The 16,369-nt window shown below is 43.3% G+C and overlaps 1 protein-coding gene across 1 annotated transcript in view; it reads right to left on the bottom strand.

Moving 5' to 3' along the window:
• The window catches only part of NUP153 (nucleoporin 153), a 46,296-nt gene extending 30,229 nt beyond the window's left edge, over nt 1–16,067 (bottom strand). Inside the window, exon 1 of the mRNA XM_017808379.1 lies at nt 15,934–16,067. Within this exon, the coding sequence (XP_017663868.1) occupies nt 15,934–16,029 (96 nt within the window). The 5' untranslated portion in view covers nt 16,030–16,067. The remainder of the gene's footprint in view (nt 1–15,933) is intronic.
• Between the last annotated feature and the right edge of the window lie 302 nt (nt 16,068–16,369).

The raw sequence follows: 16,369 nt of genomic DNA, 5'->3' as shown, positions 1-16,369 counted from the left end.
GGTGAGAGTCCTGCACCCTAACCACTAGACCACCAGGGGCCCCTGGTACTTGCATAAAGACAGAATAAACATCCAGAGACAGCTCAAACCAGACAGAATAAAGCATAATAAGCACATCCATCACAATTATGACACTAAGATACAGGTTAGTATGCCACGTTCAGGGTGTTGATACTACTCTACATATATACTAAGTCTCAGCTTCCCAACAACAAAAAACTAACTACATGCCATACCAGAACTCACGAGCAGTTCAGTGCATGGTACCAGCAAACAGGCAGTTCCTACTCTCTTCCCAGCCCCTCATTTTCACCTTTCCTTATGACACACTGTCCCCCTTTTGGGGGGTATTTTGCTCCTATATGAATAAAAGCATATCAGGAACTCAGAGGAGTCAAAATTTGCCAAAATAAGCAAATGGTCAGGACACAAACTGCATCCAAGACAATGCTCTTTCCAAAAAGCTAAGCAGTGCTATATTCACTATTGCTAGAGAGTTTCTTCATCAAGAGAATAAAAACATAAAACAGGCCTGTATGATTCTCTTGCTGAAGAAATCCTCCCAGGACTGAAAGCTACCTAAGACTCAAGATGGCAGATGTCATAGGCATCCAGAAGAGTAAACACCCAATCATTAGTAATCTCAATGAGTAACTGGAGAACCCAGATAGACTAATAATTAACCAAGGTAACATTTTACCATCCATATCTAAAACCAGACTGGTTTGACCCTTTCTTGCAAAGGGCAGCCTTGCTACTGTTCTCCACATCATCAGCACTTCAAGCTAGGTAACACAGGGTAACTTCCCAAACCAAACCAGAAGCTGGAACTCGCTCATCGCAGCCGTACTGTAGCAAGTACTAATGGCCTGTTCCATCTAGCTTAGGCACAGTGGAAGACGTAGCATAGTTTTATGCTCCAGAATAATGCAGGCTTAGTGACAAAGCAAGAGAAAGCAGAATACATGGAAATGTACCTCCGTTTTCTGTCTGCAAAATATACTGATTAAAGGCACTGTGAAAGAGTTATGCAGGCATTATGAACGAGCTACCATCAAATGCAGATCCTGCTAAAACAACCAAACACCTTCCCCCCACAAAGTAAGCCATACAACCTATTGGCATACACACAGACCAAAAAAAAGGAAAAAAGACAAAATATCCTACCTGCCTATCAGAGCTGAAAGGCACTGTGTCTGGATTCCTGACCATGTCAGGCAGGTAATGCACCACTGACCAACTACACTTTTGAACATGCACGCTTCCTTGTTCTTGCCAGGACATTTCAGCAAAGGATCATGCTTTACACTGTCTTTAAAGCTGGCATTCTAATCCTATCCTAACTTGTGATTTTCTTATTCTTCAATTTCAGCACGTGTTTGAAAACCCTTTCCCTCTGCCTGCACATGCAACACAAACCTACCTTGTCAGCAGTAGAGCACTCTCCCTCTACTGCTCCTGTGCCACCAGCTCTGCATTTTCTCCATCCCAGGTTCCCTGGCACTACCATCTCCCCATACAGGAATCATTAATCCTTCCAGAAGGCTTACAAGGATACCACACATCTCAGTGATGCAAACAGATCTTCTGAGGTGAAATACAAAAGACATAGCAAAAAATAAGTCTAGCAGACTTATTCCTCCAGCAAAATCAGAGCAAACTGCTCAGATCCCAATCTCCTGTCCTAGTTTCAACAGCTGGGACCAGTTCATCACTGGATGGGTGTAACCCAAAACTGTGTATTCTATACCCTTCCATGCCATTTCCCAGAAACTGCTATCAATAGACCATTTACACCTTCTGCCCAGAGCAGCCTGATTCCTCAGGCTATAAACTGGGTGTTAAGAGGCCTGAGATAGGAGGGTGCCTCCCTGTCCTCACACTCTTTTGTGGAACTCCCCACCCTGAGCAAAGCACTGAGCATTCCTGCCTGAACTGGAGAATATATAATCTTGGAGTCTTGGAACTTCTGGAACCATTCGTGGGATCCAGAGGAAGACTGCAGACCACCACTCTCGACTGGACTGCAACCACCACTCTTGACCAGACTGCAACAGCACTCTCACCAACAGGTTTTCCCCTCTCCTTTTCCTTTGGACTCAGGGCGCCCAAAGAACACCACTCTGTTCATGCCCCAGGGTGCTGGGTTATACATTTGGGTTTTGTGGGTTAAAACCAATTGTTTGTCTGTATAATCATACTTATTGTATTATTTTATTAAATTGTTATTCTGATTTATAATCTCTCTTTTGAGTTGGGTTCATTTCCCCTGCTAGTTTACCTTTAAACCAGCACATCTCCTCAAGCCACGATTATGTACCAGTCCCTTCCTGAACAACTTCATTCACCAGGGCTATTCTGAATGTGCTACTGCACAAAAATTTTTCTAGTTCCCAACCTCAGATTGGGAGTGGAGGAAGCAGTGTTGGCACACAGCTTTAATGCTCATAAATCCTAATTTCTACAGGCCCCAGGGGTACCAAACTAATATCACAAAAGGGCAGGAGATGTAATGGGACAATCCTGACTGAGTGGAGCACTACTTTAGTCAGTGAACATGGTTTACTCCTTAGCTGATTTCAGAAGTCTGAGCTACTGTCAGTACCAACTACTGTCTATTCACCTCAAACAAACTCATACTTATCCTAAAAAATACAAGCACGAAAGCTGAACAAAATGAAAATCCAGTGGAAAGACACAGTAGCTTATGAATAGATATTTACAACAGTTTTTCAAAATCTGTGCATCGTTTGAAGCATCTGCAGCTCTGCTGGATCTAAGTCTATGTATACAAACATCATAGCAACAGTAACTACAGTAACAGCTACTTCAAGTCACATTGGTTTGACATCATGGAATCACTGAACCACTGTGGTTGGAAAAGACCTCTTGGATCACTGTGTCCAACTGTTACCCAAGAGTCCAAATCCTCCTTGTTTGGGCACAAATTCTCATTTCTAAGTTCTGACACTGCTCTTGAAGTCTCAAGACTCATCTGAAGGGCCTAGAGCATTACTTTGAAGGCCTCAAGTCTAATCTGGAAGGTCCAAAGCCTCATTTGTAGAGTTCAAAGGCTTCTTTATAGAGTCCAAAGGCACATCTTCAGGTCCAAACTCTAGCGTCCAAAGCCTCCATGTCAGGGACGAAAGCCTCCTCTTCAGGATTCAGCCTTCAATCTAGTGGTCTCAAAGCCTTCCTCCAACCCTCCAGAGACTCATTTCTAGGGGCAAGGCTTTATTTTGTGGTATTTTAGGGCACAAAAACCCAACTCGCGGTTCAAACCCTCCTTCTCACCTCCAAAAGCCCATTTCCAGGGCCCAAAGCCCTGTCTTGAAGACCCAAATCCTCCCTTTGAGGGTCCAAAGCCCTGTTTGCATAGAATCATAAAGGCTGAAAAACACCTTTAATATTATCAAGTCCAACTGTTAACCCAGTACCACCATCATATTCACCATTAAACCATGTCCTCAAGTGCCAGATTTATTGCCCTTCTCTGGACATGCTCCAGCAGCTCAATGTCTTTCTTGTAGTGAGGGGCCCAAAACTGAACACAGGATTCGAGGTGCAGCCTCACCAGTGCTGAGTACAGGGGCATGATCCCTGCCCTGGTCCTGCTGGCTACACTATTTGCTGATACAGGCCAGAATGCCATTGGCCTTCTTGGCCACCTGGGCCTACCGCTGGCTCATATTCAGCCAGCTGTCGACCAGGCCCTTTTCTGCCAGGTATCTTCCCAGCCACTCTGCCCCACACCTGTAGTGTTATACGGGGTTACTGTGACCCAAGTGCAGGTCTCAGCACTTCCCCTTATTGAACCTCATACAAGTTCGTCTTGGCCCATCAATCCAGCCTTTCCAGATCCCTCTGTAGACCTTTCCTGCCCTCTCAGGATCAACACTCTCACCCAACCTGGTGTCATGTGCAAGCTTGCTTAGGGTGCGCTCGATCCCCTTGTCCACGTAATTGATGAAGATGTTAAACAGGACTGGCCCCAGCACTGAGCCCTGGGGAACACCATTGTTACCAGTCACCAGCTGGATGTGACTCCATTCACCACCACTCTCTGGGCCCAGTCATCCAGTCAGTTTTTCACCCAGCGAAGACTACTCCTGTTCACACCACGGGAAGACAGGTGAATTCTCTCCAGGCAAATGCTGTGGGAAATGGTGTCAAAGGCTTTACTAAAGTCTAGGTAGAGGACATTCAACATCCACAGCCTTTCCCTCATCCACCAAGTGGGTCACTTTGTCACAGAATGACACAGAATGAGATCAGGTTGGTCAAGCAGGACTTGCCTTTCATAAACTGATGCTGGCTGCAACACTGAGTAAAAGACATGTAGACAGAAACACCAGTAAACAAACAGGTGTTTATTACTTTAAAATACCATTTCTTCAAAGGATTTATATAAAAGAAGAAAAATCGATAGTTTATGGTCATGGTTTTGAATTCCAAACTCGAAAGCAGGCTATTTCTTGGCCAAAAATATTTACAGAATAGAACAGTTTTTCCAGCTTGTAGGGTCTTTCATATAGTATAGGGTGAGGAAAGTGCTGGCAGGAGTACTCAGCAATGATAAAAGCAGATAAAAGAGCTACTTTTCACTTTACTGCATGCACACTTCTGAAAAGCATCAAGTTTTTGCCTCTCAGAGACTGCTCTGCTTCCCATTTCAAAGTTCAAGTTGTTAAAACATATGAATCAGTAAGTCCTGAAGAAGAAAACCTGTTCCTAATGGTGAAGTTCATTGAGAGAGAGCAAATTAATCTAACCACTTAAAACCACCAATACAGAATTTTCATGTCCTCTCCATCCCCCACAGTTACCTCATGTCAGCTCTGGCACATAGCATACTACTCTCCATACTAGCTGAATTCATTAATCTGGCAAAAAGTACATGTTTCTCTTCTGGGCTAATGAGTTAAACTGGCTCAGTGCACCAGAACTGGCACGAGAGACAGTACGATCAGGCAGCCAGGACCAGAGGAACATGAAACAAAACTTCTCCCTTCTTTTAACCATCCTGTGTCCATACTGCCATTAAGACACTGTCCCTTTCTCCTTTTCAACTCGCCCTTCCCTTATGCTGCCTCTAGCACATACATGCAACCAAGAGACAAACTGCATCAGGGCTCTAATAAACAGGTCCAGCCAAAAATTTGTCTATAGACTGTGACTACAGACTATCCATCAGGGGTGTCAGGTCGCTGGTGCAGCTTACCATGTGGCTGCATGGGTGATCATGCAAAAAGCAGGAACAGAAATGAAAATGTGACATGATTGTATCTTGCAACAGCAGACTTAGACTGGCTTATACTAACTCTGCTTTTGCGATTTAGGGAGTGGCTTCAATTGGGATGTAGGACAGCAGTTTGATATTTCATTTAGAAAAAAGACAATAAAACTTATGACTTAATATGAACAATATGTTTCAGGAATGACATTAATTATGTAACATTTGAAAAACAACAATTTATTTAAGGCAAGTGGACTAATTCAGATTTATTTCTAAAAGTCATGAAGAAGGGATTGTGTTACCAGATGCCAGTGACTTTCTTTCTCCTTGCTTGAAGTGAACCTTATTTTCCTTAGTCTAATTAGCTTTAGAATAAACATTCCAGGGAAACTCGGGTACTTTTTGGCACTGTTTGAACATCTGTACATATCATTATCAGCTGAACTGAGTGCAAAACACAGAGTGTGTGTTCTGACAGATAAATTGGTGCCTAGCCCACTAGGTTAAATCCTTGTGACACTGAATGGTTTTATCTCAAGTTTTGTCCACACCTTCAGTTGACACAGTGACATTACAGAAAGAAGCACAAAGTACAAGGCACCTTTCTTCCTTCCTTTTAGGAAGCCTACATTAGGCTCTAGTCAACCCTCACCAGTGATCAGCAATGAGAGCTGTAAATTACATTCAGTATTACGCTTTGGATGGAAATCTATCAGCATCAAAAATGAAAAAAGTTAAGATTCAGGACACTTACAACTTTGCAAGCAGTTTTAAAATTCTTTCTTTCTCAATCTAAGAAGGAACTCTAAGTAGTTAATACTTTTTAATTCAAAGACTGCCACAACTTAGCTGCCACAGTGTGACTGCAGCCAAGTTTCATAGACAGTATGTAGAACTACACTAATTTAAATGCTGCTCAGGTTATCTTTCTGTTTCTATAAGGGAACCCTATAGTCTAAGCTGATTGTTTCTCTTTATTTCTGACATAACCACACAGACAAGAAGTTTAAAGTTTTCAAAATCAGAATGATCAAGAAATACATTTCCCATAGCACCAGATGGTCTTTAAAAGCCATTAGTACACGTATCAGATTTAGCAATGTAAAACATACATTTTATATTTAGGGTTTAAATACACTGTTTAGGCATAAAATTTTCTTATTTATAGATATTCTCTATGTAGTAAGATCTAATTCATTACAGTATTTCAACATCACCAAACATAACTGGTAATAGAAAATGGCAAGCTCTTCCTCTTTCCTGCATTTACAGCACAGTTTATGCACACAAGGGCTATCAATGCCTCACACCCCACACTACAAATCTGCTACCTTCTATAATATACTAGACTCCCACATTAAACATTTTCAATGCCACTTTGCCTAAGAGAACTCACAAACGAACAAGGTATCACAGGCCAATCTATGGCACATAGCAGTGAGGACACATTGTGTATGTAAAACACAAAGGCAGCCCAAATTCTGCAACAACTCCTGAAACAACAGTTAAAGGCCACTGAAGAACTACAAAATCTCATTCCTGACACTTTGGAGTGGCCCTGCAAAGTAAAACACGATCTTCAAACAGGAAGAATAGAATTAATTTTTTAAATAAAACGCACTGTTAGTATTCACATGCTCTCTCTGAAATATCTTTTCTGACCATGGTGATCTACAAACTGAGCTGACAACATTACAAGCTAATCTTTTTGCAAAATGTATAGCCAACCCTGCTGCACATTTAATGTTAACTTATTCCCAATTTTGAACCTGTAAGTTAGAATGAAGCAACCAAATAATCACATTTAGTTATTCTTGCTGATAATTTGGTATTTTACCAAAACTCGAAGCTTCCCTACTTTTGAAGTATCATACACAGACATTGTATAGCATACACACAACTCATCTAACCCACCAGAACCTGCAATTACTTTACATAGGACACATTTATCCCTGGTGCATGTGTTGCCTGACCAGATTTTAAAAAGAAAGAACAGGTGTCTAAGAAAGAGAAACCAAAACAATGACTTTTGGTCACTTTAGCTGCAGCAGCAGTGGTTATTGTTATATTTTTTTTACATTTTAAAGTAACATCCTGAAACTGTGAAGTTCAGGTAGCCTCACCTCTGCTGCAGGGCAGTAATCTTCAGTTGTACGGGGCAGCAGTGTCTTTCTGGACATATTTTTTCATCACTCCTCAACTGACAGAACCAAGAACATCTCACAAACATTTAACTAGTATCTCCAAACACTGTTTTCTTACCAGCAACATGAAAAATTGCCATTGCACACAGAGATTATTTTTGTAGTGACTGAAAGTAAAAGTAAGTTTATTAACAAATACTAAGGTCTGACATAAGGTCTAACATGTGCACTGTTATAGCTAAATTTAATATTTATTTAGTTGCACCACAGTAATTCCCTAACACAGCTACATTTAAATCAGTTTAGATCTTGTTCTCTTCTGCTTAGCACAGGATGACTTTAATTACAAATGCACAAATTAGAGTCTAGCACATATCAGTATAGTTTTTCCTTATCAATTTAATATTTTGTTAGATATTTCAGTGCCTCACTAGTCCTGTAATCCAGTCTCAAAGAAAACATCAGTTAAACAGTTTAAGTCTTTGCTTGTTTACTTCTGTCCTGCAGGTCACCAGACCTTGAGCTCTAATAGGGGAAGGAGTTGTGAGACACATGTGCTTCAAAAAAGTTTCATTCATATACAATCATAACTAACCGCAAAGTCAGTCAGCTCCCCAGAACACTCACACAACCCTTTACAACAGCAGAGCTATAGAGACAATAATAAACAGCCTCAGAAAGGAGAAAGAAAATTTTCAGTTGGCACAGGTATTTGCAAAGTTCATGTGTGCTTAGCTGTAGGACTTGGTGCATGTTGGTGTCCATGTGCTAGCACACACATTTCATCCCAGCAATGTGAATGTTAAGTTGAACTTACGCTTAGGTGAAAAAACACGGTAGTCACAACTAAGCCAAACCCTCCCAAAGTCCCTGTACTTACGTGCAACATGTATAGATTCATAGAATAGTTTGGGTTGGAAGGGACCTTTAGAGGTCACCTAATCCAACCCCTCTGTAATGAGCAGGGAACATCTTCGACCAGATCAGGTTGCTCAGAGCTCCACACAACCTGAGCTTGAACGTTTACAGGGACGGAGCATCGACCACCTCTCTGGGCAACCTGTTCCAAAGTATCACCACCCTCTTTGTAAAAAACATCTTCCTTATATCTAATCTAAATCGACCCTCCTTCAGTTTAAAACTGTTATCCCTTGTTCTGCTAAACAGGCCCTCTAAAGAGTCTGTCTCTATCTTTCTTTTGAGTCCCCTTTTGGTACTGAAAGGTGACAATAGGGTCTCCCCAGAGCCTTCTCTTCTACAGGCTGAACAGTCTCAACTCTCTCAGTCAGTCTTCACAGGAGAGGTGCTCCAGGCCCTGATAATTCTTGTACCCCTTCTCTGGACTCACTCTAACAGGTCAATGTCCTTCCTGTGCTGAGGACCCCAGAGCTGGACACAGTACTCCAGGTGGGGTCTCACCAGAGCAGAGTACAGGGGCAGAATCACCTCCCTCAACCTGCTGGCCACTTTTCTATTGATGCAGCCCAGGATACAACTGGCTTGCTGGAAGCGCACATTGATGGTTCATGTCCAGCCTCTCATCCGTCAGCTTGCACAAGTCCTTCTTGGCCATGCTGCTCCCAATCCATTCATCCTCCAGCCTGTATTGATAGCAGGGTTGCCCCAAGCCACGTGCAGCACCTTGCATGTGGCCTTGCTAAACCTCATGAGGCTCTCATGGGCCCACTTCTTGAGTTTGTCTGGGCCCCTCTAAATGTCATTCTGTACCTCCAATTAAAAAGTTTTAACAGGCAGGTAAGACTTGTAGTGTTCAGACATAAGGACAAAGCAAGACTTTAAAGCAGCGAAATAAAATTTAAAACGTAGTGTCAAGAAGGGAATAATACTTTGCACAAGAGATTTGTACAAGGGAAAACAAGAAATACGTCTAACTTTAGGGCAGTTGTTAGTGAAACTGCATAGACAGTGATTTAATACAAGTAATAAAAAATCCTGCCTAATGGCTAGAATTCTTCCTCAGAAAAATACTGTGGGCATTTCATAATTCTGCAGCATTGAGGACTTATTGCATGTTACAAAAAGCACAGAAGAGAGTTTTCATTATACTGTCTTAGTAGCACACACACACATACTGAGGAACACCTTTCCTTTCTCTCCTGACAGTATAAATACCACTATTCAATACATCATAGATGTAAAAAATATACACAATAAATACTGAATTGTTTACACAGAACAATAAAAAGCAAAAAACCCAAAGTACTTACAACTTAATAGCAGAAAAATGGAAAAGCATCACATGACCTACCACTAAAAACCATTTTCAAAAATTAGTCTGCAAAACAGCAACACTAGAAAAAGAGCCCCTTAGCTATTCTCTTCTTGAGGGCAAGCTTCCAACTTATTCCAGAAAAACTGCAACAGTGAGATGGAGGCATTATTTCCTCCCTCAAAAAGCAACACAAACCTGAAGACACAATTAAAGAATGGACCAACAACAGGATTACCAAGATAGAGGAACAGCAACACACATCCACAGGGGCTGCATGGCTGTCCAGAGGTCACCTGCTGCAACCTCCTTCTAAGAGAAGGGCCAAGAACAGCAGGTCATACACAGCTGTGCCCACCTGGGCTTCGAGCACCTCCGGCGACAGACACTTCCCTATGCAGTTCTTCCAACACATTGGTTTTCCTCATAGTTAAAAGACTTTTCCTGATATGAAATTGGAATTTCCATTTTTGCATCTTGAGTCCATTGTCTCTTTTTCTATTGCTATGAACCTTCTAGAAGAGCCTTGCTACACCTTCTTTATAGTCTCATTAGGTGTTCGCTGCTCTTACACTGAACACACCCAGTTCTCTCAGCCACGGGCCTTTGCCGCTCTAACCATTTTGGTGGCCCTCAACCAGACTCACTCCAGTACGTTGACTTTTTTTTTTTTGTGTGTACGGGAGAGGCCAAAATTGAAGACAACGCTCCAGATGCAGTCCCAGAAGTGCTGAGTACAGGGGAAAAAACAACTCCCTGAACATCCTCCCCACATTTTTACTAATATCTCCCAGTATGCAGTTGGCTGCCTTCACCTCAAGGGCATGCTGTTGACTCAGGTTCAACTTGCTGTCCAGCAGGTAGATGGGGTTGTTTCATCCCAGATGAAGAACTTAACATCTGCCTTTACTAAAATGCATGAGGTTCTTGACAGCCTGTTTCTGCCAAGATCCCTCAATGCCAGCCCTAACCTTCTTCATACAACAGGACTGAAGTTCCCCCAGATTTGGTACTATCAGGGAATCTCCTGAGGATTCATACCATTCCTTCATCCCAGGTTTTAGTAAAGACATATAGCAGCATCGGTCTCAATAGCAATTCCTGACAGCCTTTATTAGCCATTGGCTGCCACTGTAACTTTATACTGCTGATCAAAACCCTTTGAAGTCAACAGTCCCACTAATTTTCTAACCACTTTACAGTACACCTGACAGGTCCATATTTCACCAAATGGACGACAGGGATCATCACACGGGAGACCATGCCGAGGGCACTGCTAAAGTCTAAGTAAACAACATCCACCACTCACCCTGTGCCCACTGAGCCAGTCATCCCCCTGTGTTATGAATTTGTTACACAATGGTATGGTAGCCCACCATCTGCACCAATGTGAAATACTTCTGCTCAAACATTTTTGGGCATGCAAGATTTTGAAGTCTCTCCTCCCGCAGTCCTTAGAATCAACAGCAGCTCAGTTTGTCTGTGGCAGGGGAGCAAGAACTGGTTCTAATTACTGACTGGAGGAATAAATAACTCAGAGGAAGTGATGTGCTGCCAGCAACCAAAGACAATTTGCAGTGTCCCAGCTAACACAGTCAATTATTTCATCTGCTTTTTTCTCCTCCTAAGATAGCGCCCACTAATATTCTTCCCCAGTACTTCACAGCCTCCAAGCCTGTCATGACAACACTTTGCAAGACAAACCCCAGAATATTAATAAAATGCTATAATAATAATCATCTACAATTTGTTGTACCACTGACAGTACTGTTAGCCTAAACGAGAGAAAACTGTCAGTACCTCAGTTTTACAAGTTCTTCCCAATCACGATACATTTTTGTTTATGGCAGCAGTAGAAAGCCAAGTATCAAATTTAAACATCTCTTTTTCTAATATAATTTGATATTGCTGGGGCAGAGATAAAGCCTCTGATGCTGACTATTAGCCCATCCTTTTAAAACAAATCTTTAAATACATATTAAACATTTCTTTCAATCTATTTGTTTTAGCACAATGTGCTGGCCTGCTACTAAACCAAATCAAGCAGAGAGTTGCATACAAATACAAATACCTAAGCATGTTTCAAGGTGCAATCCTGTTGATAGAGTTAAACCAATACAATTGTACTTGTGTAGGTCCCTAGGGAAATTATTAATAAAGATCTTTTTAAATTAATATTTTCCTGCCCAAGGTTTATGAAACATTACTAAATACGATACTCCAGGAACCTTTTAGCATCAGAGTTTCCAAATTTCCTCACAAAATAAACCTGGCAGTTTATGAAATCCCACCTGCCCACTGTCTGTAGTCACTGTCCAGCAAAGCCTACCTTCAGAACAACAGCAGGTGACATGCAATGATTTAGTCATTACATACTTAAAGTTCCTGATCCTGTAGCTATTCCCTCTGGGAAGAACCTTACAGAATGACTCAAATGACTTTACGAAGCTCACCAATCTAGAGGGGCTTTCAGGACCAGTGAAAGTGACTTTCAGTGGCCTTCTCCTCCCCTTTGTCAGGTAATGTCCGAACTAATCAGCACAAAACCAACTACAAACATGCAGAAACTTAAGCTGGTTTCATCAAGGAAAACATCTTTGGATTTTCTTGTATTATCAGTGTAGCACATCTACTTTATAAATATGCACTGGCACGTACACACGTAAGAAAAAACAAAAACATATCGCTCCCTAGCAGAAGTTTTAATCTACAAGTACTATCTCTGATATTAACCAGCCCTAAGATGAAGCTTAACACATATACATACAAGTTTATGGGAAGGTTAAACACTATTCAGGTATCTGGTTTTTTCTCAAATCTGCTTGTATGAGTTTAAAAGTCCAGGCGAATCAAAGTTCGTTGACACTTTCAATGGTCAATTATCTAATAAGAAAGATTACCAAAAAAAGTTATTTTAGTCTCTTCTCCTGTAAGACACATTTAAAATCTTTGAAATCTGTATTACCTGGATGAGAATGGCCCTGTTCCAAGCTAAACCAGTGCACACATAAAAATGACAATAGAAACATACAGATACTATTCTAGAAGCTTAATAAGTCACCAATGTAAACATTCCTCCCATTTACACATCTGCACTAGTAATTCCAATCATCAGTTTACCTAAATGACCAGGACAAACTGGCATTTAGAAACACTAGGGCCACAACCAGAAGATGAAACCCAGGTTCCGGACACAAGAGCTCCCTCGCCTGCATGTGCTTAGCTCTCAAAGAAGCCATAATTTTAACTCGAGTGCCTAAGCTTCTTAAACGGTGCAGGAAGAGGCTGGATATTTCAGCATGAGATGGCTAAGTAAACAGGTAGCATGGTGTAACCTAAAGTCAATGCACTCAGCATGTAGCTGTCAACATTTTGCCACTAGGAAAGCACAGTCAGTGGAGAGACCTCTGCAATTCTACTCCAAGAACACCCAACATGAAGATACAAAAGGCTCTTTTCTTTCTGAGAAGCAATTCCCCCACCACAGATATTCATGGTGGATGAGTCAATACCATCTTTACTTAGCAGTGCTGCTACTTTTTTATTGTTGGTTTAGTAATACAGCTGCTGACAGTGCACTTCCTATAAGGCAGGGTGGTAGCTCTGAAAGGAAAATAACGAGGTTTAGTTCCTTCACTTGTGGGGGAATCTGTACCCACATCTCCATCTTCCAGGAGAATACATAAGCTGCAAGTCACATCTACCAGGCATCATCTGTTCACCTCACCTCTTTGAGGTTGGCTTAAAAAAATGCTCTAGACTTAAAAAAACATACATACAAACATAAAGAAGCATGGCTGCCTATCAGGGACTTGGGGAGCAAAGGGAAGGAAATACTATGCTTTGCACATGCTTATTCCACGAACATATAAAATAACCTCTGAAATAAAGGATCAGATCCTGTATGTCTCTAGTCTTGGAAGGCAACATCTTCTTATACCTCCTCTTCCTGGCTCAGTGAATCACAAATTCTTTTTCTGGATAATAACACAGTTCCAGTCAGAAGAACTGAAGACAACACACAGCTTGAGGACTGGGATATTTGCCCAGAAAGTGGAAGATGTAGGTTGATGCCTCCAGGCAAAAAAGGAATCTGAAGCAGGGTCTACCACATTCTGAACAAATGCTTTAGCTAAGCAAAGCAGCAGCATCTCCTCTTCCAATTGTCTTCTAAAGCCATCACCGCACTTAATAGAAGACTGACTCTGCAGCACATGTTGGACATGATTGGAGAATTCCCACCTGACTGAGCTCCCTGGGAGACTATGGCAAAATAACAACATCGAGAAAGCATAACAAGACACCAAAAAAAATGACACCAGGCTTACAATTGTAAGCCTGATATTGTGCTACTCACCTCTCATTCAAGTGAAAAAAAAATTAGATACCCTAGGAACTTTAAAGCTATTAGCTATACTGTGTACAGTGCTTAGGCACCTTCAGAGCTTGATGAGAGAGTTTTCAGGACTGCTGTCTTGACTGCAAGCACCTAGAAAAGCTCTAATAAAGTATTTCTACGAACTTACTTTATTGATAATAATTAGGGGAGCATGGGTTCAGAATCAGGGGTATAACCTGATTCAAATATCAAAACTGCATTGAGCACTTTCATGTCTTCCCAAACTCATTACTGAGAGACAACACCAAACCGCGGAATACTTCTGCAGAGTAGATGTTATATTGAAAATAGGAACACTTCGATTAATTTCAATTTAAGTCACTTATCTACCTAGAGTTCGTCTTTTTATGTAATGCAAGTTAGCAACTTGCACAGGGTTAAAAAAGCTACCCGTTGTAACAAATGTACGTATCTGACACCTACTGGTTTTCCTATTTACCATATTTCCCCCAACGTATTACTTGTTAATTTGGTCTGTGTATTCGATTTGCAGCACCCATTCTCTGGGCAGAATCCCACAGATATCCCCAAGTACGTGTTTGCTTTTGGCACATTGTTTAAATAAACCTACTGGAAAGTACAGAGAGACAACAAACAATAGAAGAGTCAGGAAACCATCTACATTAATTATTTTAAATTCATGTGTAAGGTTTACCAGCTATCTACATAGTATCAACACATATAAGATATCACAATTTAAATCTTATCCTTATATCGTTCACATAAGAACTTTCAACATTTGCTCTGTAAGTGCAGTGATTCTTTGGATGAAGCATCCCCTTGACAGCTTTACAAGGACAATGCTGAGCAGTTTACTATATAAAAGACTAAGTATAGTACTTCCCAAAGAATAAAGACTAATTGAGCAACAACTCGTGTGTAACACCCCCTCAATTTTGCATATAATATTCAATCCCCTAGCTTATATTACCGATTTAATAATGTAAACGTTTTAGTTGAACAATCAATTTCAGGTTCATAAATACACGTGGAAGGCATTTCCAGAGCACAGTTTCTGGGCATCTTGAAATTTCTTGGCAAACAGCAGATGGGAAGGATCTTTGCTTCTTCCCTCTGCAGTCACTCTAGATGGTGTGGGACCTTTGTATCACAATTTACAAAAAGCGAGGTTTTTTGAATCCATCTAACTCTGTCCTACAATACAAAGGAGGAAAAAATGCCTTATGATTAAGAGCTACGTTTCAGTTGCACTGCACGTTTAAGCACAGGCAAGACACTGAAAAAACGACCAAATGCAGACCTAAGGGTTCTGCAGGCAGAATCCTACAAAGAAAAAGAGAAAACAATGAAAGATGCCTACCTACTCAGCACCCTCACAAACTAATCCGCAATATGGAATTCGCCAAGAAAGCACATATTGGAAGCGATGCACTTAAATCTGAGGAGTAACTACACTTGGTAACACAATCTAAACCAATTTAACCAGGATTTAACCAGACAGCCCGGAGACAAAACGAGCATCCCGCAGAGCGGGAGCCAGCCCGCTCCATTCGCCAGTCGAGGGAATGCGTACCTACCCCTTCCCAGCCGCCACCTCCTCCTCCCGCCTTTGCTCCTGCCGAGCGGGGACAGGCGGGAGACAAAGGGGAGGTGAGGAGCCCCTCGCGGGCCGGCGGGGCCGGAGCGGAGCGAGCGCCCGGAAATCCCACAATCCCCGCGGCCCCGGCGGGAAACCCTTCCCTCCTCCCTCCCCGGGGGCCGCTCCACCGGGAAATGCCGGCCCGCAGCCGCGCACGTGGGGCTGTGTGGAGGGCAGAGGAGTGGCGCAGGGAAGAGGCGGCTCCGCCGGGCCAGGCCGGGCCGGGCCGGGCCTCCCAGGCGCCTCCTCCCGCCGCTGAGGGAGCGCTGGGGGAGCGGAGCGGGTGCAGGGGAAGGGGCTCACCGGGCTGACCTGCGGCCTCACCTGCTGCTTGCCCCTCGTGTAGGGTGGCTTCCCGGCTCCCAGGTGGTGCCGCCGGATTCGGATCTTGCCGCCGCCGCCGCTGCCACCCGAGGCCATGATGCGATCCGGCCTCCCCCCCGCCGCCGCCGCCGGCGGCCTCCTCCTGCTCCTGCTCCTGCTGGTGGTGCGGCCGCGCAGCCCCGCCGCGGCCCGGCCGCGCTGTCACCGTCACGGGCCCCGCGGGGACGCGCCCGGCGCGGCCCGGCCTCGCTCCCCCCGCGCCGCTCCCGCCCGCCACGCGCCGCGCGCGGCCTCTGGCGCGCGCGCGCGCGGGGGGCTCCTCCGCGGCCTCCGCCCCGCCCCTCCCCGCGCGCGCTCGCGCGCCTCTCCGCCTCTCCCTCTCTCACGTCTCTCCTGCCCCTCGGCGCTCCCGCCGCTCTTCGCTCGCGTTCTCCCG

The sequence above is a fragment of the Lepidothrix coronata genome, unplaced genomic scaffold (assembly GCF_001604755.1).
Source record: "Lepidothrix coronata isolate B3197 unplaced genomic scaffold, Lepidothrix_coronata-1.0 Scaffold23, whole genome shotgun sequence".
Lineage (NCBI taxonomy): Eukaryota > Metazoa > Chordata > Aves > Passeriformes > Pipridae > Lepidothrix > Lepidothrix coronata.
Note: the sequence above shows the minus strand (reverse complement) of the source record. Positions and strands in the feature narration are given on the sequence as shown.